The 21,847-nt window shown below is 41.3% G+C and overlaps 1 protein-coding gene across 1 annotated transcript; it reads left to right on the forward strand.

Moving 5' to 3' along the window:
• Positions 1-1,564: 1,564 nt before the first annotated feature.
• On the forward strand, positions 1,565-20,113 carry MED4 (mediator complex subunit 4). Its single transcript, XM_084624062.1, has 7 exons — positions 1,565-1,716; positions 10,570-10,636; positions 13,559-13,729; positions 14,487-14,544; positions 16,689-16,775; positions 17,804-17,935; positions 19,418-20,113. The coding sequence occupies exons 1-7, from the start codon at positions 1,640-1,642 to the stop codon at positions 19,588-19,590; spliced, it is 765 nt and encodes a 254-aa protein (XP_084480188.1). The 5' UTR covers positions 1,565-1,639; the 3' UTR covers positions 19,591-20,113.
• Positions 20,114-21,847: the final 1,734 nt, after the last annotated feature.

Genomic DNA, 21,847 nt, shown 5'->3' on the forward strand with positions numbered 1-21,847 from the left:
GTTCAGTGTTACAGCCCACAGTATAGAATAGTTGTTTATATTTTAGAGATGCACAGGCAAAGCTGATAAGTGCAATCCTATTGTCAGCTTGGTATGTGAACTTCAATTTGTTGTCATTGAGGCAAAATGGTGGTTAAATATGTCAATTAGACTACTTAGCTACTCTGCCTATTTTGTAGTAGGCTTAACTCCTTTCCTGGTTTCCTTCTTAGCCCTCATATTTTTAGAAAACATATTTATTTTAATGCATTACACTACCATTTAATTTGGCACTTTTGCACCATAACTCTGGGCCACTTCATGCCTTCACTTACACCAGTGTTGAGCCAGAAGAGCGTGGGGAAGGAGGACAAGAGAAGTCAAAGCAGATCTTGTCAACTTTGTCTTTACAGCAGCTGGCAAGGTCCTGCATGGAGAGAGTCTACAAGTGCAAGGCAATTGGGCTTATGGGTGTCAGTGAGGGAGAAGGAGGGGTGCCGCTCACTATGAAGATGACAGAACCAAAGTTGGAGAGAACAAACTTGTATGGAAGGATGTCTATATGGGACTTCCTCAACAGGCATCTGATGTCTTAGGAGAAGAAGAAATCAGATGCTGGGAATGTGTCAGGACTGCAGGGTGTCAGGACTGCAGGATGGACTTTGCACTGAGAGACTTTAGAATATCTTTGTTAAGAAAAAAGCTTTCCAAGATACAAGTTTTCTCTAAACTACTATATGGAAAGAGAAAATTCAGAGTTTCTAGACAGTCTATAAATAGGGTTACCATACATTCGGGTTTTCCTGGACATGAGCGGACACTATTGCAGGGAATGGGACATAGTGGACCAGCTACTGGATGTCAGATAAGCTGACACAGATCATGCCGTCTATACTCGTTCAGCAGCGACCTCAATCGGTTGATCATGGTTCTTCTATGCGGTCCAAGGAGGTTTTTTACTGCAGTGTCCTAGCTGGGCGCCTACACCGCCGGAGACAAATTTGAGCACAGACACGTGCACACCCAGCTGGATGCAAGGCAGCTTCCATCACCCCAACTCGGTGGCATAGCCCAGGCCTGGCACGAGTCTTCACGGGCCAGCCGAGCCATGTTCTCAGGCTTTTCTGTGCGCCTGCCAGGGTTAAAAATGCACTTTTTGAAAAGATAGAAGCCGAGCGTCTCCTCAGCAGGCTCCAAGCGCTGGGCCCTGCGAACGCAGCGGCTGACACGAAGCCAACGGCAGGAATCTGCAAGGCCACATTTTTGTATTTTTTTTATTTAAATTGCCTTTATCTCTCCAGCCGCTGGGTGAAAGCGGCAAAGCCCAGGGGACCAGCCCCACAAGCCGGGGGGGGGGGCCCTGCCACCTCGCCTCACGCTGAGCCGCTCAGGGCTTCTTCCCGCCTGCTCTGCTCTCTCCCGCTCCTGTCAGACGGACCCAGCGCCCTCGCCCACTGGGCGGCTCCCGCCCCGAGGCTGGGAGGGGAGCGAGTGGCCCGGACACGGGGGCCACCGCAAGAGGCGCAGAAGCCCCAGCGCAGGCGCTGCGGTTCAGACCTCCGCCGCCAGGTGGCGCTGTCGGCGGCCTCTGCCGTTCGGTGCGGGGGCCTGCTGCCCTCTCGCTGCTGCCGGCCGCGGCGGGGGCTGCTCGGGCGCGGCGATGGCGGCGGGCGGGGAGCGCAGCAGCACGCGGGACAGGCTGCTGGCGGCGCTGGAGGATCTGGAGCTGCTGGCCAGGTACCCGCGTGCGCCAGCCCCCGGGAGCCCCAGCCCGGCCGGGCTCGTTACGGCCTGAGTCGCGCCGCCGCCGCGTGGAGGAGCCGGCGGTTCCTGTATGGCGGGGCAACGCCGAGAGGCCCCTGTGCAGGTGGAGGTCGCCCCGGGGACAGGGTGGGGGGAGCCCCTGTCCGCCGGGCCGGACGTGCCCCAGGGATGGGGGGCTCTGTCCCGAGGGCGGGGGGCCCTGCCCCACAGAGCTAGCCAGAGAAAGGGTGCGAGTAACTGAAATCCCTTTCCCCGGCATGGTCTTGAAATGTTGGGTTTTTTCAAATCTCTTTCCTCCGTGTAAAACTAAGGTGCAGAATTCGCTGTCAGGTCTACATCGAATCAGGTCAGTGTCCCGTGACCGTCTGTATGAAAACAAACGATAAAGCAGGACTCGTGGGGGAAAAAAATTGTAATAAAGACGTGTTATTACCCGAATGACTAGTAAGATAGATAATTTAAAATGAATTTTTTAAACGTGTGTTGCTCATATAATACTCCAAAGTATGTTAGACACTTTACAGACATATAAGACATTTCTTTGGTCTGTAGCACTTACAATATATAGACAACATGTAGACAGGTTTCAGAGTGGTAACCGTGTTAGTCCCTATCAGCAGAAAGAATGAGGAGTACTTGTGGCGCCTTAGAGACTAACGAATTTATTTGAGCATAAGCTTTCGTGGGCTAAAGCTCACTTTATCAGTCTGCATGCATCTTATGAAGTGGGTTTTAGCCGACGAAAGCTTATGCTCTAATAAATTTGTTAGTCTCTAAGGTGCCACAAGTACTCCTCATTCTTTCAGACAATATGTAGACCGCTAAAGACTGAGAGGAAGGGATAGAACAAACATTTTTTTAAAATATCTTGTCTGTTTTATTGATCCTTGTCCAAAGCCTTTTTTTGTTTTGTTTTAGTGTTCACAATACAACTGCACCTTATTTTCTGTATTGCCTTTCTGTGACTTGTCTATTCGTTGGGGTAGTGTGCACATTAATTGGTCTGTGTAGACCCTGCTGTCTCCCTAATGTACCTAATGAAGTACAATTTGAAACAAACCCTCAGCAGCTCTTTCCTCCATTAACAAGCCCACATACTCTTGGTGTTCTTTATTTTTGTTCTGTCCACATCCCTCTTCCATGCCACAGAAATTTTCCCCACTTCTTGAGACATTAATTATTAATTGAAAGTTTGCTGTTGCTAAAGGGTTGCAAGTAGTGTCCTTTGATTTAGTCTCTTTCCTTCCAGAGAAGCAGGGGCTTTCTATAGATTGCCGCCTCAAAGTAAGTTGGTAACCTAATATATTTTCCTATTTAGGTGGATGGTTTAACCTTTGTATTTTTCTCAGTTGCTAGGGGTATGAAAATACACTGTTTTTAGTCAGTTTCACTTTTGTTTTTAGTCAGTTTCAGTTTCTTTTTCAGATTATCATGTTCTGCCACAATATTTGGGTTGCAAGTGTTACAGAGAATGTCCTTGTATAAAATTATGCTTTCCATTTTGTATTTAATCATTTAATTTGGCCTCTGGTTCTATAAATGCTTGCTTTTACAAAACCTAAATTTTGGGCAAAATTTGACCTGAGATAATTGTCTCAAAATAATTTAGCAAACATCTCAAGTGGGAGACACTTTTTTTTTTAATCAAGACAAACAGTTCTGAACTTTTTCACTTCCTGCATACATTTATTTGAAGTAATAAGGCCTCCATGCTGCAATCTGTGATTACTCTGGGCACATCCTAGCAGCCATGTGAAACCCATGCCGACAGTTGCACACTTTATGGGAATAAGGGTCTGCCAAGATGGATCAGATTGTAGGATCAGAGTCTACATGAAATTATTATACAGAAATTGCCAGTCTGCTTAACTTTAACTATTCCCTCATTACTTTTATGAAAAAGTTATACGAAATGTTTAAAAATTATTCCTACCAAGATCAGATAATGATTAGGTTCTGTAAAGATGTAATTACAGAGTAATTATTCACACTCTTTTAAAAATGTAAACTAAATTTAAGTTGCTTTTTAAAAAAATACTATCCAAATTATGATTCATCTTGTTTGTTTATCACTAGGGCACAATGATTCTTTAAAACAATACAAAGACAGAATCTGAATAGAGCTAATATTTATCTGTTGGAAACTGTGTGGAAATTCAAATTCAGGTTAATGACAAATAGGCAAAATGGCGTTTTAAATCAGCCAGTGATTGATACAATGAATGTGAAATGCTCATGTGCAAGGTAACTGCTTTAGTCTGAGCCCTGGTTCATATGCATTGATGCAAATACTACACATTACTGCTTTCTTGACTTCTGTTTTCCCGTAGATCCATGTAGAAAGATTGTCAGTTCTGTGGTTAAATTCTCTGAATGAATGTTGTCAGTTTTGTTTAACAAAAAGAAACATGCAAGGTGGAGAACTGGCAACATTACATTTCTAGTCAAAATTTGTATATCTTAAAACTGACTGAGACATACCCCCGGGATACAGTCTGGGACTGCTGTGCCCTCTTAATTCTCCTCCCTGGACTGTCTCTTACAATAGCGTGCTAGTGACAAGCTGTGATCACTGAGCCAACAACATGCAGGAACACACCCAGCTAAATTGCATGAATGGTCTTATAAGCCACTCATGAATTATACAGAGAGAGACATCAGCAAATCTCCCCAACCCGCAGTGATGTTCCATTTTACACTGCTCAAGACCTTCTGATTAATTAATTAGCCTCTTCGTCAAAGAATAGTGGACATGCACCAGCCTTTGTAATCTGAGCAGATTCCCCCAAGCACTTTAGACAAGTCACTGATAAGGATAAAACATTAAAATATGTTTATTACCTACAGAAAGATAGATTTTCAGTGTTAGGCACAGAGGTCAATGTTGGTTACATAAGAAATAAAAATAGAATCACAATCTAAATTCTGACTTTTAACAGACTAAGCGAGATTTGAATTAAACAGCTTTTCTCATCCCACTGGATGTTCCAGGCAGTTACAGTTCTTAATACACAGCCTGAATTTGCTTCTCAGCCTGGGACCAATCTCCTCAGTTCAAAGTTTTTGTCTTCTAAATGATCTTCCAGGTGTTGAGATGGGGGTGGAGAAAGGCCAAATGGTGATGTCATTGACCCTCATTTATACTTTCTCACCAGGTGCTAGAACAGGGGTGGGCAAACTACGGCCCACAGGCCATATCCGGCCTGTCGGATCATTTAATCCATCCCTCGAGCTCCTGCCAGGGAGCAGGGTCGGGGGCTTTCTGCGTGGCTCCCGGAAGTAGTGGCATGTCTGTCCGTCCCCCCAGCTCCTATGCATAGGGCAGCCAGGGCCAAGGGACTCCACATGCAGCCGCCCCCCCCCCCCCCAGCGCCTTCAGAAATGGTACTGTCCTGCCTCTGTAATGGTGAATAGTTTTGAATGGATTTTAATCTTAAAGTACTCTCTTGCTTACTCTCCTCAGTTGGTCATTTATAGTTCTGTTCCTATAGGATTGTACAGCTGTAATTCTTTCTTGCAGTTCCCTATTTGGTGTAAAATTAAGGGTAGCGCTAGTGCGAGAATCATTGCATATGGTACTTTTTCTGGTCTTATTACTCCCCTTGCTTCTCTGTTTTTGAGCCTACCACTTTATTGCTCACATCTCTTGAGGACCTGCTTCTGGTTTGTCTGGACATTGGACTGTCTCTGGCCTATGTCTGTGTCCTGCAGGATTTCTGTTAGTACCCAAATTTGATATGTCTGCATATGCTTCATAAGGAGCTTCAGATGTTGTGTATTGTGTTAATTTCAAATCTAAATGTCAAATTTTTAGCATCTGGATTTATCTGACTCATCATTTTATATATAGTTCTTGCTTGGCCCAATGAAGGTAGCATTTCACATGTGATGACAAGTATTTATCCATGCAAATAGAGAAGTCACTTAAGCTTTCCTCTAGAAGTTCGGAATCTTTAAAATATCTCTCCCATTATCTCTGTTCAGCAGGTTTTGTTAGTGACATTTAGAAACTGTTCCTCTGTCCTTTTTCCAGGAACACCAAGAATGTTTGTTTCTCCTTAATATGTTGTCATCATCACTGAGCTTTTTAACAAATTGGTAATAGGATTCTTCTCTCTTGTGCCATGATTTTGGGTACCGTGGTGTTCTTTATTTTCCTTCTATTAACCTTTTTTTTTAAAAATTTAATTTAATTTAATTTTAGTGAATTCATATGTGCCTCTTAATGTATTTTTTGAAAGGCTTCCATCTCTCCAAGTAGCATAGTAAATCAGATTAGGACACTTCTCTGCCACCTTGTAACAGATGGAGTTGTTACACCTTGTAACGTGGCTTGGAGTTAAAAAACACTTGCAAATAAGGATTCATCTTCCATTTAGTGAGACATGGACCTATAACATCTCCTGCTAGTATGCCATCCAACTAGTTACTCAGCCTTTCTGAGTCTGTCCTACCTGCCTTTTATATACGACCATTGATCTGCTGCAGTGTGAGGGGCTGAAGCATAAAATATGTTTGTTCTTTCAGCAATTCAGAGCTACTAGTTCTTTGAATGTATCCTTTATTTTTATAAATAAGCTGATTTCTGATTTTTTTAATTCAATTCAAATAATCAGGAGAGTCGGTCTCTAGAGTCTTTTTTTTTTTTTTACTGGAAATGTAATGTTACCAGTTCATCTTGCACATTTCTTTTTGTTAAGTAAAGGTGACAACATTCATTCCAGGGATTTATTCACAGAATAGACTGACAGACTTTCTACATGGATCTGAAGAAGATGAGCGTCAATTTTTTGTTCAGTTGATTGAACCTTTTGGTTTTGGTACAGTTTGTATAAGAAAAACTTTATTGCCAAGTTCTGTGTTGACTTACCTTATGCAAATCCTTTGGAGGTAGGATGTATAAATAATATAGAAGTTGGCCTCCTTTCAGGGTTACCCAGAAAGCTCTTAAAAGGTTCCATCAACACACTTGTGTAAATTCATTGAAGAAAATGGGATTGCACAGATTTGACTGACAGAACCTGGGTTCCTTTCTTCTCGCACTCAGTTTGACCCTGAATTTAGGTTGAGTGTGTAGAAGTGGTAGTCACAGACTGAGCACCTTTAATATGAAAATAGAGAGCCAGTAAACATGGACTTCACCTTAAATACAAACATTGTTAAACATGCTGCTGATTATTTTACCAGAAACATCTAGCTACCATCCAACTTCAAAGTTGCTCAATATGTTGGTCTTTTCTGATTTTTCTCTTTGAAAAGATGTACCATAGGAATGAGTACAAATTTTGAATATGAGATAGTATTTTATTTATATATAGATGTAGATACACACACACACACACACACACACAGAGCTATTCTTTATAAAATTATTCATGTGGCTGCCTGGTTAAAAGAGCCGAACTCCTATGACTTGCACGATTTGTGTTGGGTTTCTATGAAACTTGGAACAGGAGCAGTGAAGGAAGAGAAGTTAAATGGTCATCTTTGTCTTGCAGTGAAGTCTCGTATTGAAATATAAGATGAGAGCCAAAATAAACCAAAAACAAAAAAAAATCCCTCCACGTGACAACGTCACAGATCTTGCAACATTTTCCTATAGAATTCCACTGTCAATGTTTAATACTCAGTAATGGAAGAGCTGATTTGGTTGGAAAGGGGTCTGTCTGGATTGGGAGACTTAGGCCTTGTCTACGCTGGCAAGTTTCTGCGCAGTAAAGCAGCTTTCTGCGCTGTAATTCCTGAGATGTACACACTGCCAAGCCACTTACTGCGCAGAAACTGCGCAGTTGTAGCACTATAAAAAACCACCCCAATGAGAGGCGTAGAGCTTTCTGTGCTGGGGCTACAGCGCCGCAGTTCCATTGTATACACCCTGGTCAATTATAGTGCTGCAGTTGGCCTCCGGGAGGTGTCTCACAATGCCTGTTTTCGCCTCTCTGGTCATCGGTTTGAACTCTACTGTCCTGCCCTCAGGTGACCAACTGTGAGCCCCACCCCTTAAATTCCTTGGGAATTTTGAAGGTCACCTTCCTGTATGCTCAGTGATGCGTGCAGTGGTCTCAGCGCATCTTACCAGGTGACCATGCCTGCTCCACGGACCAGGCGATCCCCCATTTGGAGCAATGCCGAACTGCTGGACCTCATCAGCATTTGTGGAGAGGAAGCTGTCCAGTTCCAGCTGTGCTCCAGCCATAGAAATTATGATACCTACAGACAGATTCACAATGCATGACAGAAAGGGGCCATGACCGGGACACACTGCAGTGCAGAATCAAAGTGAAGGAGCTGCGGAACACCTACCACAAGGCATGGGAGACAAACCATCGCTCTGGGGCTGTTCCCACGAGCTGCCGGTTCTACAAAGAGCTGGACGTGATACTCAGTGGCAACCCTACCTCCACTGTGAAGGCCACTGTGGATGCTTCTGTGGCTTGCGTGCCGGTCAAGAATGGACAGAGCCAGGAGGAGGAAATCTTGGATGAGGAGGGGGAGGGGGACCCAGAGGCAGAGGATGACTTGGAGGTCAGAAATGCATGCAGCCAGGAGCTCTTCTCTACCCCGGAGGAGGCTAGTCACAGCTGTTGGAGCTTGGCAAAGTGCAACAGGAGAGGAGGCCCCTGATAAGTGGCTTTGATTTTGGGAATTGCTGAAGTGAGTTGTTGGGGGCAGGAGGGTTGCAGAAAGCAGGCTTGTGTCTGTATGATGCACATAGCACCACATGCCTAGTGAGGGTGGTGGAACAGGGTGTCGATTGACTCCCTCACTTCACAGGAATCTGCCTCAGAGATCTCCACGACAATCTCATGGAGATACTAGGCAATCTGCTGTTGCAGGTTCTTTGGCAGAGCTGCTTTGTTTCTTGACCCATTAAAGGTAACTTTCCTGCGCCACTGTGCCATCACTGGGTGTGGGGGAGGGGGACCATTGCTGCACACAGGCGAGCTGCATAAGGGCCAGGGCAGAAGCCACAGTCTTGGAGAAGACTCTCCCTTGATTCCCTGCTCACCCTCAGCAGCAAGATATATTCCATAATGAACAAAGCCAGTGAAAATATGGGGACAGTAATGATTATAAGGCCCCCCCATACAGTTCTGGCTCTCCCCAAGAGCCATGTGTCCAGTGTACAGTACGGTCCTGGAACACTGATTTCCCCTCCCCCCTGCGGTTACTTACCATTTTGGGGATCTTGTGGCTCATGTTTACTTGCCAGTTAGTGACATTTATGTGAATAGTGGCTGTGTTTTAAATCACTGAATCGGTGGTCTGTGTGTTGCAGACAGTTCTGCGTCTGTAAAATGTTGCATTTTGGCTTCACAGATATGACCTTGGGAGCCCAGCCTCCCTCTTTGTTGTTGCCGGCTGAATGGCTGCGCAGAATTAGAAAGCGGCCATGAAGAACTAAAGAGGACTTTCTGCGTGATGTCATGATGCACTCCGCAGCCGAAAAACAAGAATTGAAGGAGTGGTGGGGCAGCGAGAAGAGGGACCGAAAGGAGAATGCGGCGTGCCAGAACGAAGCCACAAGGCAGCTCTTAAAGGTTATGGAGCACCAAGCAAACACGCTCCAGGAGATATTAGCTCTTCGAACTGAGCAGCTCTGCGCCCGCCCTCCCCTGCAGCCGCTGTCGCAAAACTCTCCCATGCACCCCCCAGACACCGCCAACACACTCTTATCAACCTCCTGGCTTCAGTCTGTACCCACTGCATTCCACTCCTGCCCCGTCACAGTCCAGCCCTGCGGACTCCCAGTACCCACAGCACTCAACACCCGTCGCTCTGCAGTTTAGCCCTGCTGAAGTACAGTAGCTGCTGCACTGTATTCCAGAGGACAAGGTTGCATATGATACCTGTACATACACAAATCTTTAACTGTCCTGGGACTCCACCTCCTCCCACACACACCCCTGTGCTGATGTGTTTTTTTTTGTTTGTCTCTCTCCTCCTGTTGTTGTTCTTTAATAAAATAATTGTTTTGGTTTGAAAGCAATGTTTGTTCCATTAATTGAAAGCAAACAGAACCCTGCAAAGCAATAGGTAATTTTCTTAAACCTTCACTGTGTATCGTCTGCACCAATCACCATCACCGCATAGCATTACAAGCACTGCACTCCCGAGCATAGCAACAAATATTAGTGGCTTTCAGCTTCAAACTGCTGCCTCAAGGCATCCCTGATCCTTATGGCCCTGCACTGTGCCCCTTTAATAGCCCTGGTCTCTGGCTGTTCAAATTCAGCCTCCAGGCACTGAGCCTCAGCAGTCCAGCATATAGCACGCGGCTATAAGCATAGGAATATTTTCATCAGCCAGGTCCAGCCTCCCATATAGGCAGCACCAGTGGGCCTTTAAATGCCCAAAAGCACACTCAACAGTCATTCTGCACTTGCTCAGCCTGTTGTTAAACTGCTCCACTTTCACGATAAAGAGATTGCACTTCAGTACTTGTATGAGGTGAACTGAAAAATACTATTTATCATTTTTACAATGCAAATATTTGTATTAAAATAATAATATAAAGTGAGCACTGTACACTTTGAATTCTGTGTTGTAATTCAGATCAATATATTTGAAAATGTTTCATCCACAAATATTTAATACATTTCAATTGGTATTAACAGTGAGATTAAAAGTACGATTAATCGCGCTTCATTTTTTTAATCGTGATTCATTTTTTTGAGTTAATTGCCTGAGTTAACTGCAATTAATCAACAATCCTAATAAAAATACAGTGTCACTAGTATACTTTTGAAACTCATTGGGGACAATCTGACCTAATTTCTAAACAGTAGTTTAGAATATTGTTTAAAAATGCAAATTTCATTTCAGGGAACTGATTGAAATTTTGGCAATTTCAAGAAACCAGAAACTCCCACAACCAGGAGAGGAGAGCCAGGTAAACAAATTTTCTTAAATATTTGTCTTAGGTAGTTAACCTCCGTATTCAGCCTTTTTCTCCTTACCTAGCCTAGCATTCAGGCTAACTGTGTGGTATGAAATTTTTAGCAACACTAATATTTGAAAAGTTTAGTGGTGAGGGCCCAATCCTGCTTCCAGGGAAGTTAGTGACAATGCCCCTTCCCTCCCACACCCAGAAAGCCAAGGACTTTGCCCTGAGTTTGTAAATGCTAGTTGTTCTCAATAGGACTGAAATCCTATGACATGTGAGAGCAGTGGTTTAATAAACTCTTCAGTATTTTGCTTTTCCAGGGTTTGTTTCAGTCTTCTGCTGTGCTTGTAAGTACTTCAAGGGCTGAAGCACAGCTTCTTGCTAACCCCTGTCCCAGTCCATGTACACTCCTTAAACCCTGCATGTGCCTTGAGCACTGGTGGCAAGCAGCATAAATATTCTGACAAAGCAGTTTACTAGATGGTTTGTCAAGTGCTGGTCTGTAGAGTTCTGAAGAAAATTGTAGACAGACTATTTCCTTTTGTGATCCTTAGTCCTGATGATCTTAATGCACTCTTGGTCTGGCACTTTGTCAAAATTTCAGCCAGTTCTCTCCCTCTGCGGTTTGAGGGTGGATTTTTGTGTGTGATGGACTGTCCAATTATTTGATATCTTTATGGAATTAAACCCCTGGTACCTAGAGGAAGGAGACTTAATTAATTATACCTTTCCTTTCCTGGCCACTTAAAACAGGCCACCTAAGATAGCTGACAGTATCAGAAGATTTTTCTCCAAGGGGGCATCGAGATTGAAAACGGCAAAGATTAAATACATGAATACATGTAGTACTAGTTTCAGTACTTTACGTACAGTTAATCTTTCCCTTATTATCTACTGTAACTTACTCTTTCACAATAGCCTCCACATCAAACTTTTACTCTTACAAATCCAAAGATTAATTTGTAATGGGAGATGCTGTTAATCCAATTTGTGCTCTGAAAAATCAAGCTGGTTCTCTAAGCATTGTACATCCTTGTCTGTAACAAAGATTTTGTAAGCTGAGTTTAACTGAAAATTGTGTAGATGCATGAAGGAGAATAGACTCCATTGCATTGGCTCTGTGGTGCTGAACAGAAGTAAAGACTTTATCAAAAGAGTAAACAGACACAGCTAGAGGATTCACAAAGAACATACCTTGACTAAGGGGATACTTCTGTGTAGTTTGTGGATTACAGCTATGCTTTAGATGAGACCATTGGCCCCACTGTGAAATGCCCTCACTACCATGTCTCGCAAAGTAACCCTTCTGAAAACAGAGGAAGATGGCTCTGAGTTCCAGCATATTTAGTGAGATGGCTAGTCGTACCATGTTACGTTTGAGGGCATAGTAACTTCTAGTTTGGTTGTAAACCTTTTTTAGTAATGAGTCTATGGCTGTGCACTGCTGGGAGTTGGTGCAAGCTTGGGCTGCTTGTGTTAAAACAGTCTACTAATGGGCATCTAGCTTTAGCCAGTCAGTGCCCATAGTATAAGGGAGCTTGGTTCCCTCTCATAATCACACAGCACAGTGGGTCATTCTTACTGTTCACCAGAAACTTCCTATTTTCTTTGTTGGCAACAGAAGTACTTAGTCAGTCTAGAGTGGCACAAGGAATCAGAGGTCTAAATCTCAGCTTCTGAATCAGCAAAATTTGGAGTGCCACGGAGGTAGCACTGGAAGCTGTCCTTGGGAATAGGCACAGTACTCATGCTAACTGAAGGAACACTGTTGATAGGCTTTGGAAGAAATGTGGGCTTGATGTAGCATAAGTCAAGGACTTCTGTAGTCCACCCAAAAGAACCATTATTTTCATGTGGCACTTCCTTGTACTTCTAAAATCAACCTTACGGTTTTGGACAAAAATAAGTGTATTACCTTTGCTAGTTTTGGTTTAGGAAGCACTAATCTACATATGTGTGAAACCTACTAAGAGTTGTGCTAGTAGTGATGAAGTGAGAACATTCCAGATCAGCAGAGATTTTACTGCATAAAACACAGATTCTGCCGCTTTTAAAAGTGATTCGCTTGGTACAAACTGTTTCAGACTGCACTTCTACTTAATACGCCTTTTTAAAATCTAAATGTCTAGATTTGGCAGCTTCACTGTGACTGGAGTGTACCTGCTATGTCAGTTTGCTAGAGGTAAAATATTTTTTCTAAGGAATATAGTACATTTAGGATGTTCTAGTTAATACTATGGGGTTATGGGCTTGTACGTACAGGGCTGTGTTTCATATATTCAGCAGTGGCATAATTAACAGTGCTGGGGCTGAAATGTTCATAACTAGTATTAAGAATTAATAATTTATTAGATGAATGAGGAGAATTGGCATCTTTCTTGGTACTCTTGCTTCCATGTGTTTGGCAACAGTCCTAACAAGATAAGTCCCTCAGTTGCGTGGGTTGGGGTGCCCTAATTTTGCTAAATTGAGAGCCAAACTTCTCTGGAATCCAAGAAACACACTTACTTTTCATATCTGCATGTTCAAATTTAATATTGAAACTTGTATTTTCCTTGACAGATGAATGGAAAGTTCTTGTTTGCATTCATCAATAAAATCCTCCAGCACACCCGCTTTGGTACAAATAAATACCTTATTACTATTACCTAAGTACCTTATGTACTTGTTAGCACATGTCATACTTGACTTTCCCTCAAGTTGCAATTTGGACTATCTGAATTGTAGGTTATCTTCCCAAGTAGAAGAACTGGAAACTTCATTTTATTTTAAATATGTTTTGTTTTGGAGACTACAACAACATCAGTGTGAATACCCCAAATCTGACTTCTGCTGTCCCTCCTACAGTTGGATTCCTCTTCATAGTGCAGTTGGTGGATTTTGTAATTAATCAAGCTAAATAAGTTATATAAATATGTTATCTGACAGATTCTGGAGTTGCTGATTCAGAGAGATGGAGAGTTTCAGGAATTAATGAAACTGGCACTTGATCAGGGGAAAATTCATCATGAAATGCAGCTATTAGAAAAAGTAGTCGAAAAGAGGGACAGTGATATTCAGCAGCTACAAAAACAACTGAAAGAAGCAGAGCATATACTGGTAAGTCTATAGGTGAAGTGTTGGCTTTTGAGAGTTGCTGGTTGAGGGGGAAATAAGGGTGGTTGTGCATAACACTGAGTTCCGGAAAAAACAAAATTTTTAGTTTAAGAAGGTTAAATGAAATTAATTCTTCTTGAAAGCTTGGAAATTACGCTTTCAGTAGCCAGAGTTAAAGTTACTTGCTTTTTGGAAAGGCTGTAATGGTAATTTTCATCCAACCTATATTACTCTTCCTTCATAATAATTTTACACCCCACCCAGTCTGTTTTTACTATTTGAAAGATTTGTAGTGAAAATAACACCTATTGTAAATAATAGGTTAAGTGTGGAAAATCAAACCACTGAAGACGGGTGCTGGTTAAATGAGGAAAGAATAGACGGAACAGATGAATGTTGGACTTCGCATTTTGGCCTAATCCCTTGAGAAAATAGGCAACCCTTTGAGCAACTTGGACTAGTGAAAGCAATAGGAGCCCTTCCCGGATATCTGTGGGCATCACAACTGAGAGAGGATGGTAGCTATTTAATTTATCTGACATCCTAGAGGCATTACTGTGCTATGTGCTCACATAGTGAGTTATTTAAAATACTGGTATACTTTGAAAACATTCACTGTGTATAATAAGATGTTGATCTGATCTTTATTTTAGAGGCAGTTTTTAATAGGATAAGTGGACAAATTCACAGGGCCTCTTTAACTGAGCCTAAGGTTACAAATTAATGAAGCATTGAAGAATAATTTTTCTTTAATAACTAGGCAACAGCTGTTTATCAAGCAAAGGAAAAACTAAAATCAATAGAAAAAGCAAGAAAGGGTGAGTATCAATAGTTTATTACACTATCTGAGGCTTTGAAAACTATATAGCTTTAAGTAATTTATCTAGAGTTCTATGTAATCATGTAGGCTGATTTCTTTTAATTGTATGATGTAACAGTTTAAGACTTAAAATCAGTGTAAAACGTTGCATGCGTTTAAGAGTTTTCCATTCACTTTGGAACCTCTAAATCTTATAAAGGACTTTGAAAGGCTGGAGTTGTGTGGGGTTTTATTTTGGAAGGGTGTTGTGTGTGTGTGTGTGTGGTGGAAACATTATATCATAATTTTAAGGTCTAGCTCCAAATACTTTTCCCCGTAGTATTAATTTCTGTGCTGGTTTTGCTTTAGTAGTAATGCATATGATTACCTTAGTTTGTCACACAAGGCACTTACCCTAATATGCTGGTCTACAGTTTGTATCTAATCTTTTATTTTTTTTTTTGGAGGGGGTGGGGAGAGCATGGTGGTTGTTTTTTTAAATGAATGTCAACAATATTACTTACTAAAATCTGTGTCTTGCCCTCAGACTTGCCGGCAATATACTGCGTATCTCGTAAAACCAGCTATAGTACTTGCATAGCTAAGCTAGTCATTTTTACTAAATAGGTAGGAAGGTATTTTATAGTTATTTGTGACTTTCATACAAAATGATCTCAGGGCATTTCACAAAAATTATACATTGCTTGAAGTGTAGTCATTTATGGAGTGGAGAGTGACTGCCATCTGGCATGTGTACACTGCATGATAGGAGAAAAAGGGAGAGAAGTTTATTAAGTACACCAGGGTAAGTCCCTACTATTACAAAAAATGCCATAGCATCTTACAAGCAGCTTCTGTCTAAAAGTCAGGTACTAAAAGTCTCCTATGAAGGATCCACCCAGCTCTTATATAGCCTTTTTTTATCAGTAGATATCAGTGTACTTTACAAAGTAGACTGCATGGAAATCAGTCAACCTCACAAGGTTGAAAAACTTTTTTTTGTGATATTTGAATCTATAGTTTTAGAGTCAATATATTGCAAACCAGGTCCTTCTGTTAAACTATTTGTGACAGACTGACAGTATCCTGCAATGTCCTGGACAAACTTCCTGGAATTAAGATAAACTTTACTGAATTTAGGTTAAACCTTACTGAATTAGGTTTAATACCTTTGGGGGTCCACTGTATTAAAAATGCAACTATGTATGTGTTACTGTGGAATTGTATGTAGCTCCTCCAGGAGAAGGATGGGGATGCTAATGCTAATGCAATTCTTCTGGTTATCAGCCCTATAAAGCCACCCCCCTGGAGAGGTGCACATATACTAGTTCAAACTGGATTCTCTAGAGACCAGCAGACAGAGAAAGGATTTTTGAATAAATAGCCTGGTTTAAAACAGGCTTATAGCCTTCTTCCTGATCCAGCAGATGGACAGGACCTCTGATGTATGGAGGGCCCCAATCCTTAGGGAAGGATTTGAAAGACTTGGCCTACTGAGGCCCCATAGGGCTGTGTGCTTGTTCTGAGCTGAAGCCCTGATGAACTTGAAACCACAAGGAAACCACTTGGGTTGGGTACTGAAGGACTGCTCCTGCCAGAGCCCTTGTTTGGGTTGGGGTGATCTCTGGTAAGCTTATTAGCATGTCTGTAGGTTCTTTTATTGTTAATGTTTTCTCTGTAGTACTTTTAACAAGAAATAGGACTGCATAGGAAGAACTCTGTGATACCTTAAAACTGTGGGCAATTACTCTGTTGTTGGTATCTGAAAAGGAAGCCAGCAGGCCAGTTTAGGCAACCTGTCTCTGTTGGGAATAATACAGTAAAGGCAGGGAACTGTTCAGCCTGGAGATACTCATCTCTTTCCCTTCTGACTGGGGTATCTCCACTCAAGAAGTGATGGCCAGAGGAGCATGAAGCCTTGAGTGGGTTGTCCCTTTCTGGGCCATGGAGGGGAAATATAGGTGCAGTTGCCCTGAACTGTGACACTATCCTCTGCAATGCCTGCATATTGGGGATACTCTTGAGGTTCTGTTAAAATGTTACATCTTTGATCTCTATTTGGAATATCAAAGTGTTTATCGAAAACTATCCAATCAGGCAATCTCTTGAGAGTATGCTAATCAGGGTGCATTTCCCTTGTAAACTTCTTTTCCCCTTTCACAGGTGCCGTTTCATCTGAAGAAATAATTAAATATGCCCACAGGATTAGTGCCAGCAACGCTGTTTGTGCTCCTCTGACATGGGTACCAGGTAAATTTCATGTTTGACAAATAAGCTGTATGAGTTTGTTGTACTTCCATTGATGGCATGACATGGAAATGTCCTTTCATTATAATATAGGAGCAATAATTAATCACCACCATTTAGTATTTGTTTCATGACAAATGGTATTTTGCTTGGATTTTATAAAGCTTTCCGATATTAAAAATATTTTTTCCCCTTGAGATACTTAAATACTTACCTTATTTTTTTCCTTGTTGAATACGTTGGAGTAAAACTGGGGAAATTTTATATGTGGCTTTAAATAGCTACAAAACTCACAGCTCTTGGACTCCATTAATAAGTTGGTACTGTATGTCCTCTATTGACTCCTTAGAGACTAACCAATTTTATTTACACCTTTCCACAGTATGTATCCGATGAAGTGAGCTGTAGCTCATGAAAGCTTATGCTCAAATAAATTGGTTAGTCTCTAAGGTGCCACAAGTACTCCTTTTCTTTTTGCAAATACAGACTAACATGGCTGTTACTCTGAAACCTATTGAATCCTTGTTTTCTATGGGGTCCAATTCACGGTCTTGGTCCTAATTAAAGTCATTAATGGGTCAGAACCAGGTTATATTAAGGACTGTCTCTTCATTCACTTTCCTCTGAGACCACTGCATTCATCAGGGATGTGGAAACTATATAGACATTATTGGGAGTCAGAGGCAAGGAATGTTCAGTGATGGGTCCTAGCCGTCCTGCAGCAGATCAGAATGTGTACTGAAATGAAGTCTTGCTAATAGTAGCAGTGAGAACAGAGATATATCTTCTACTACAGTGAGTTTGTTGTGTACTTCTTTTTGCCAAGCTTGACTAAACACAGAATGTAAATGGAGAATATATTTGGGTTTAATTTCTCACAGAACAGGTGTGCTTCCCATTGCTGATATGACCAATCAGCACAGTTTTCTGTTTGAAAAGCATTGAAGAAAAAGACTAGCACGAAACAGCTGATAGTTATCTTGCAGATGTTAGCTTTGTTTTAATCATATAAAAAATTATTTGTTTTTAAGGGGACCCACGCAGGCCATATCCTACAGATTTAGAGATGAGGAGTGGCCTTTTGGGTCAGATGAACAACCCATCTACTAATGGAGTTAATGGACACTTGCCAGGGGATGCACTTGCAGCAGGCAGATTGCCAGGTAATGGAAGTATTCAGATGTTTATGCAATGAATAAAAAAAATGCCATAACCATAGCAATTATGCATTTTGTTCACCTCCAAAGTGTCCCTCAGTGATAGCAAGACAGAACTAAAAATTCTGGCTGACGCTGCAGTGGATTAGTTCCCTGGCATTAAGGGATTATTAAACAAAGTAAGCAGTTTGAAAGGCTGACACGGTGCTATAGAAAAGCAAGAGAAAATGTATTCTGTTTTATTTGTCCCACTGCTAAATCAAATTGAGATAACTGGATCACATTGGCAAACCAGTGGAAAAAAATTTCGCTCATGAAAGGAAAAATAGGTAGGCTTTCAGCTTCCAATCCATTTCTGTGTAATTTCTAGTAAACTGATTATTTTAAAATCACACACTAATATATGGAAAACTTTCAGACCAAATTACTACTTTCTTAGCAATGAAAACAAATGTATTGTCTTGAATCATGAAAGTTCAGATATATATGAGGTCAGAAGACTTTTTTCCCTTCTTTAATTTGTAATCTATATTAATAAAATAACAAATGTATTTAGAAGTTCCAGATCTAGAACTGGTGAACTAGTATTTACCACTTAAGATAAATTCTTATTGACAAAACCAATTTAAATACTGTGGTGTTTTAAGTGTATAAATTAAGGATTCATTCCTTAATACTTGATTATTGAAATGGCCAATAACAGTGATCTTACTTGGATTCAGTCATGATTGCTTAACTATATTCTCATTTAAAAATACTACTAGTGAACTAAGAATACAGTGGAGTAGTTATGTTAGGTGATGCGTGGTTTTACCTTTCCAGGAGTTGACTAAAGAACAAAACATCTATATTGGATTTTAAAAGATTTTTTGGTTCTTGTATGAAAAGTTTGCTTTCAAAAGTTAAGATTTTTACGGTGGGGTACATCTAAAATCAGAAGTGTTGTTATAGCTGTTCTAGAGAAATTATGTTTGTATAAATACTGGGCTGGAAACCAGAAATTCATTTCTACTTCTTGCTGTGAAGTCTTGGGTGAGTCACTTAGCCTCTATCCTGAAAGGTGAAATGCAGGTGATTACATTCACTCATTTCTCAGCGGTCTTGTGAAGGTTAGTTAATGTTTGAACAGGCTGTGAAGATATAAAGCACTGTACAAACATTTTGATATTTTTAAATTAGTGTGATCACCATAGAGAAAGGTGGATTCTGTTTTCTCTATCAAAGTAGTACCTCTGATGGAACAGACCTTACAGTGTTAGAATTGCTCATTTACAAGAGACTTCAGTTGCCAAGTGAACTGTTTCAACTAACTTGTTTAAAAATTCAAGAATGAGGATTGGGAGAATAGTTTGGCATTGAAAACAAAACTTTTGAAAATATTTTTAACAGTACATGCAGCTGTGCCTGTTTTCAGATGCATGGGCGTCTCCATTTAAAAGGCTGATATTCCGATGATTATGCTACCGAAGCATTGTATTTATTTTTCAGATGTGCTTGCCCCTCAATATCCCTGGCAGTCGAGTGATATCTCAATGAACATGCTACCTCCTAATCATAGCAATGACTTTATGTTGGAGCCTCCAGGGCACAATAAAGAAAATGAAGATGATGTAGAAGTTATGTCAACAGACTCCTCAAGCAGCAGCAGTGACTCAGATTAAGTATCGAAAAGGGACAATATCCCAACCAAATAGACTTTTATTTCCTCTGGTGAAGGCATGTTGGACACTGTTCATCAAAAGCTGCAATACCAGCCTGATACGTTGGCTTCACTGTGCAGTGAGAAGACACAGTCTGTTTAGATCTAGGATGGTGATTTTAAAATGGTGAACTCTTTGTTGCTCTAGATATTATCCACCAGGTGCTCAATTAAAACAAACAAAAATTGGTGGTAACTTTTTGCCGGAGAGAGCTTTGCCTGCTTTCCAGTGATTGTTTTTTGTAAACTGTATTTTTTTACTATGCATTAGACAAAATAAGCTTCTGGAAAAGAAGCTATAAGGGGAATCCCCTTGGATGTTTAATAACTTCACTCTTTTGATAATAGCCTTTCTGTTAAGGCACAAAAAATGTGTACAGCTGTGTAGATTTTAAAAGTTGGCTGCTTTATTAGCTACTGCCAGAACTCCAGTGTTTAATCATCTTGTGTGTTTTGAGAACAAAAATGTGATGTGACCATAAGCTGTAATACAAACATATTTTTGTAATTATTGTAATATATAGTGAATTTGTTGTTATAAATAAACTCAACTTTGATGTACTTTTACATTTCAACTTGCAGAATTTAATCTTGGACTGACTAACTTCTCTGCCTACCATGTCTCCATAGTCGGAAACCACCATGCAGTTGTTACGAAAGAACAAGTAGTTTCTGCAGTTTCCGTTCACCCTCACTCATGGTTTCCTAAAGTTTTGACTAAATCTGCCCAAGCTTTTTCATTCTGTGTATTCCTGTTAGAATTCCCCTTTGCTCAGTCACTCCTCCCCAACATTTAGGTATCTCAAAACATTTCAAGGCTGAAAATTGATACTCCCAGACCCTAGTTTGAGTGACTTAGACTACTCGCTATGAAATACGATGTAATTTTGACAATGATCATTCTAAGCATATTGGTAATCCACTTTCCTCTTCCCTAATTCAATTTTACAACAGGCACTAGGGAAATAGGAAGGTAAAGTAAAGCAATGGCAGAGGTGCAAAAAATAAGCAAAGTAATACAAAATTTACTTTCACTAGTATGAGTGATAGGATACAGAGGGACCTAGACAAATTGGAGGATTGAGCCAAAAGAAATCTGATGAGGTTTAACAAGGACAAGTGTAGAGTCCTGCACTTAGGACGGAAGAATCCAATGCACTGCTACAGACTAGGGACCGAATGGCTAGGCAGCAGTTCTGCAGAAAAGGACCTAGAGGTTACAGCGGACGAGAAGCTGGATATGAGTCAACAGTGTGCCCTTGTTGCCAAGAAGGCCAATGGCATTTTGGGGTGTATAAGTCGGGGCACTACCAGCAGATTGAGGGACGTGATCGTTCCCCTCTATTCGACATTGGTGAGGCCTCATCTGGAATACTGTGTCCAGTTTTGGGCCCCACACTACAAGAAGGATGTGGAGAAACTGGAGAGAGTCCAGCGAAGGGCAACAAAAATGATTAAGGGTCTGGAACACATGACTTATGAGGAGAGGCTGAGGGAACTGGGATTGTTTAGTCTACGGAAGAGAAGAATGAGGGGGAATTTGATAGCTGCTTTTAACTACCTGAAAGGTGGATCCAAAGAGGATGGATCTAGACTATTCTCAGTGATAGCAGATGACAGGACAAGGAGTAATAGTCTCAAGTTGCAGTGGGGGAGATTTAGGTTGGATATTAGGAAAACCTTTTTCACTAGGAGGGTGGTGAAACACTGGAATGCGTTACCTTGGGAGGTGGTGGAATCTCCGTCCTTAAAAGTTTTTAAGGTCAGGCTTGACAAAGCCCTGGCTGGGATGGTTTAGTTGGGATTGGTGCTGCTCTGGGCAGGAGGTTGGACTAGATGACCTCCAGAGGTCCCTTCCAACTCTGATATTCTATGAAGTGAAAGTCATTCTTAATGAAAGGATTTAGGTACAATTTTAAAAAAGTTTCCTCTTATTCATTCTCTGTCATGAATATAACTTCATCATCTGATTCTCAGACTCAAACCACTAATTTCATGAGGAAAGCCAGCCTCAATAGAGGTTTTCACTTTTCTCCCACCTGAGCCTGCAGGGTGCTCTAACATCTAGATTACTAAGTTATTTGCTGCTTAAATTCCAGAGACTGAACATCTTACTTTTAGAATGCTCTCAGCAGCTGATGGATTGTGGGAGGGAAGTAGAAATGACTTTGAAGCCCAAACAACTCTCTTCCCAGAAGGAGGTACCTATTTCTCTATTT

Source organism: Lepidochelys olivacea (assembly GCF_965140295.1).
Source record: "Lepidochelys olivacea isolate rLepOli2 genome assembly, chromosome: 1".
In the NCBI taxonomy this organism is placed as follows: domain Eukaryota; kingdom Metazoa; phylum Chordata; order Testudines; family Cheloniidae; genus Lepidochelys; species Lepidochelys olivacea.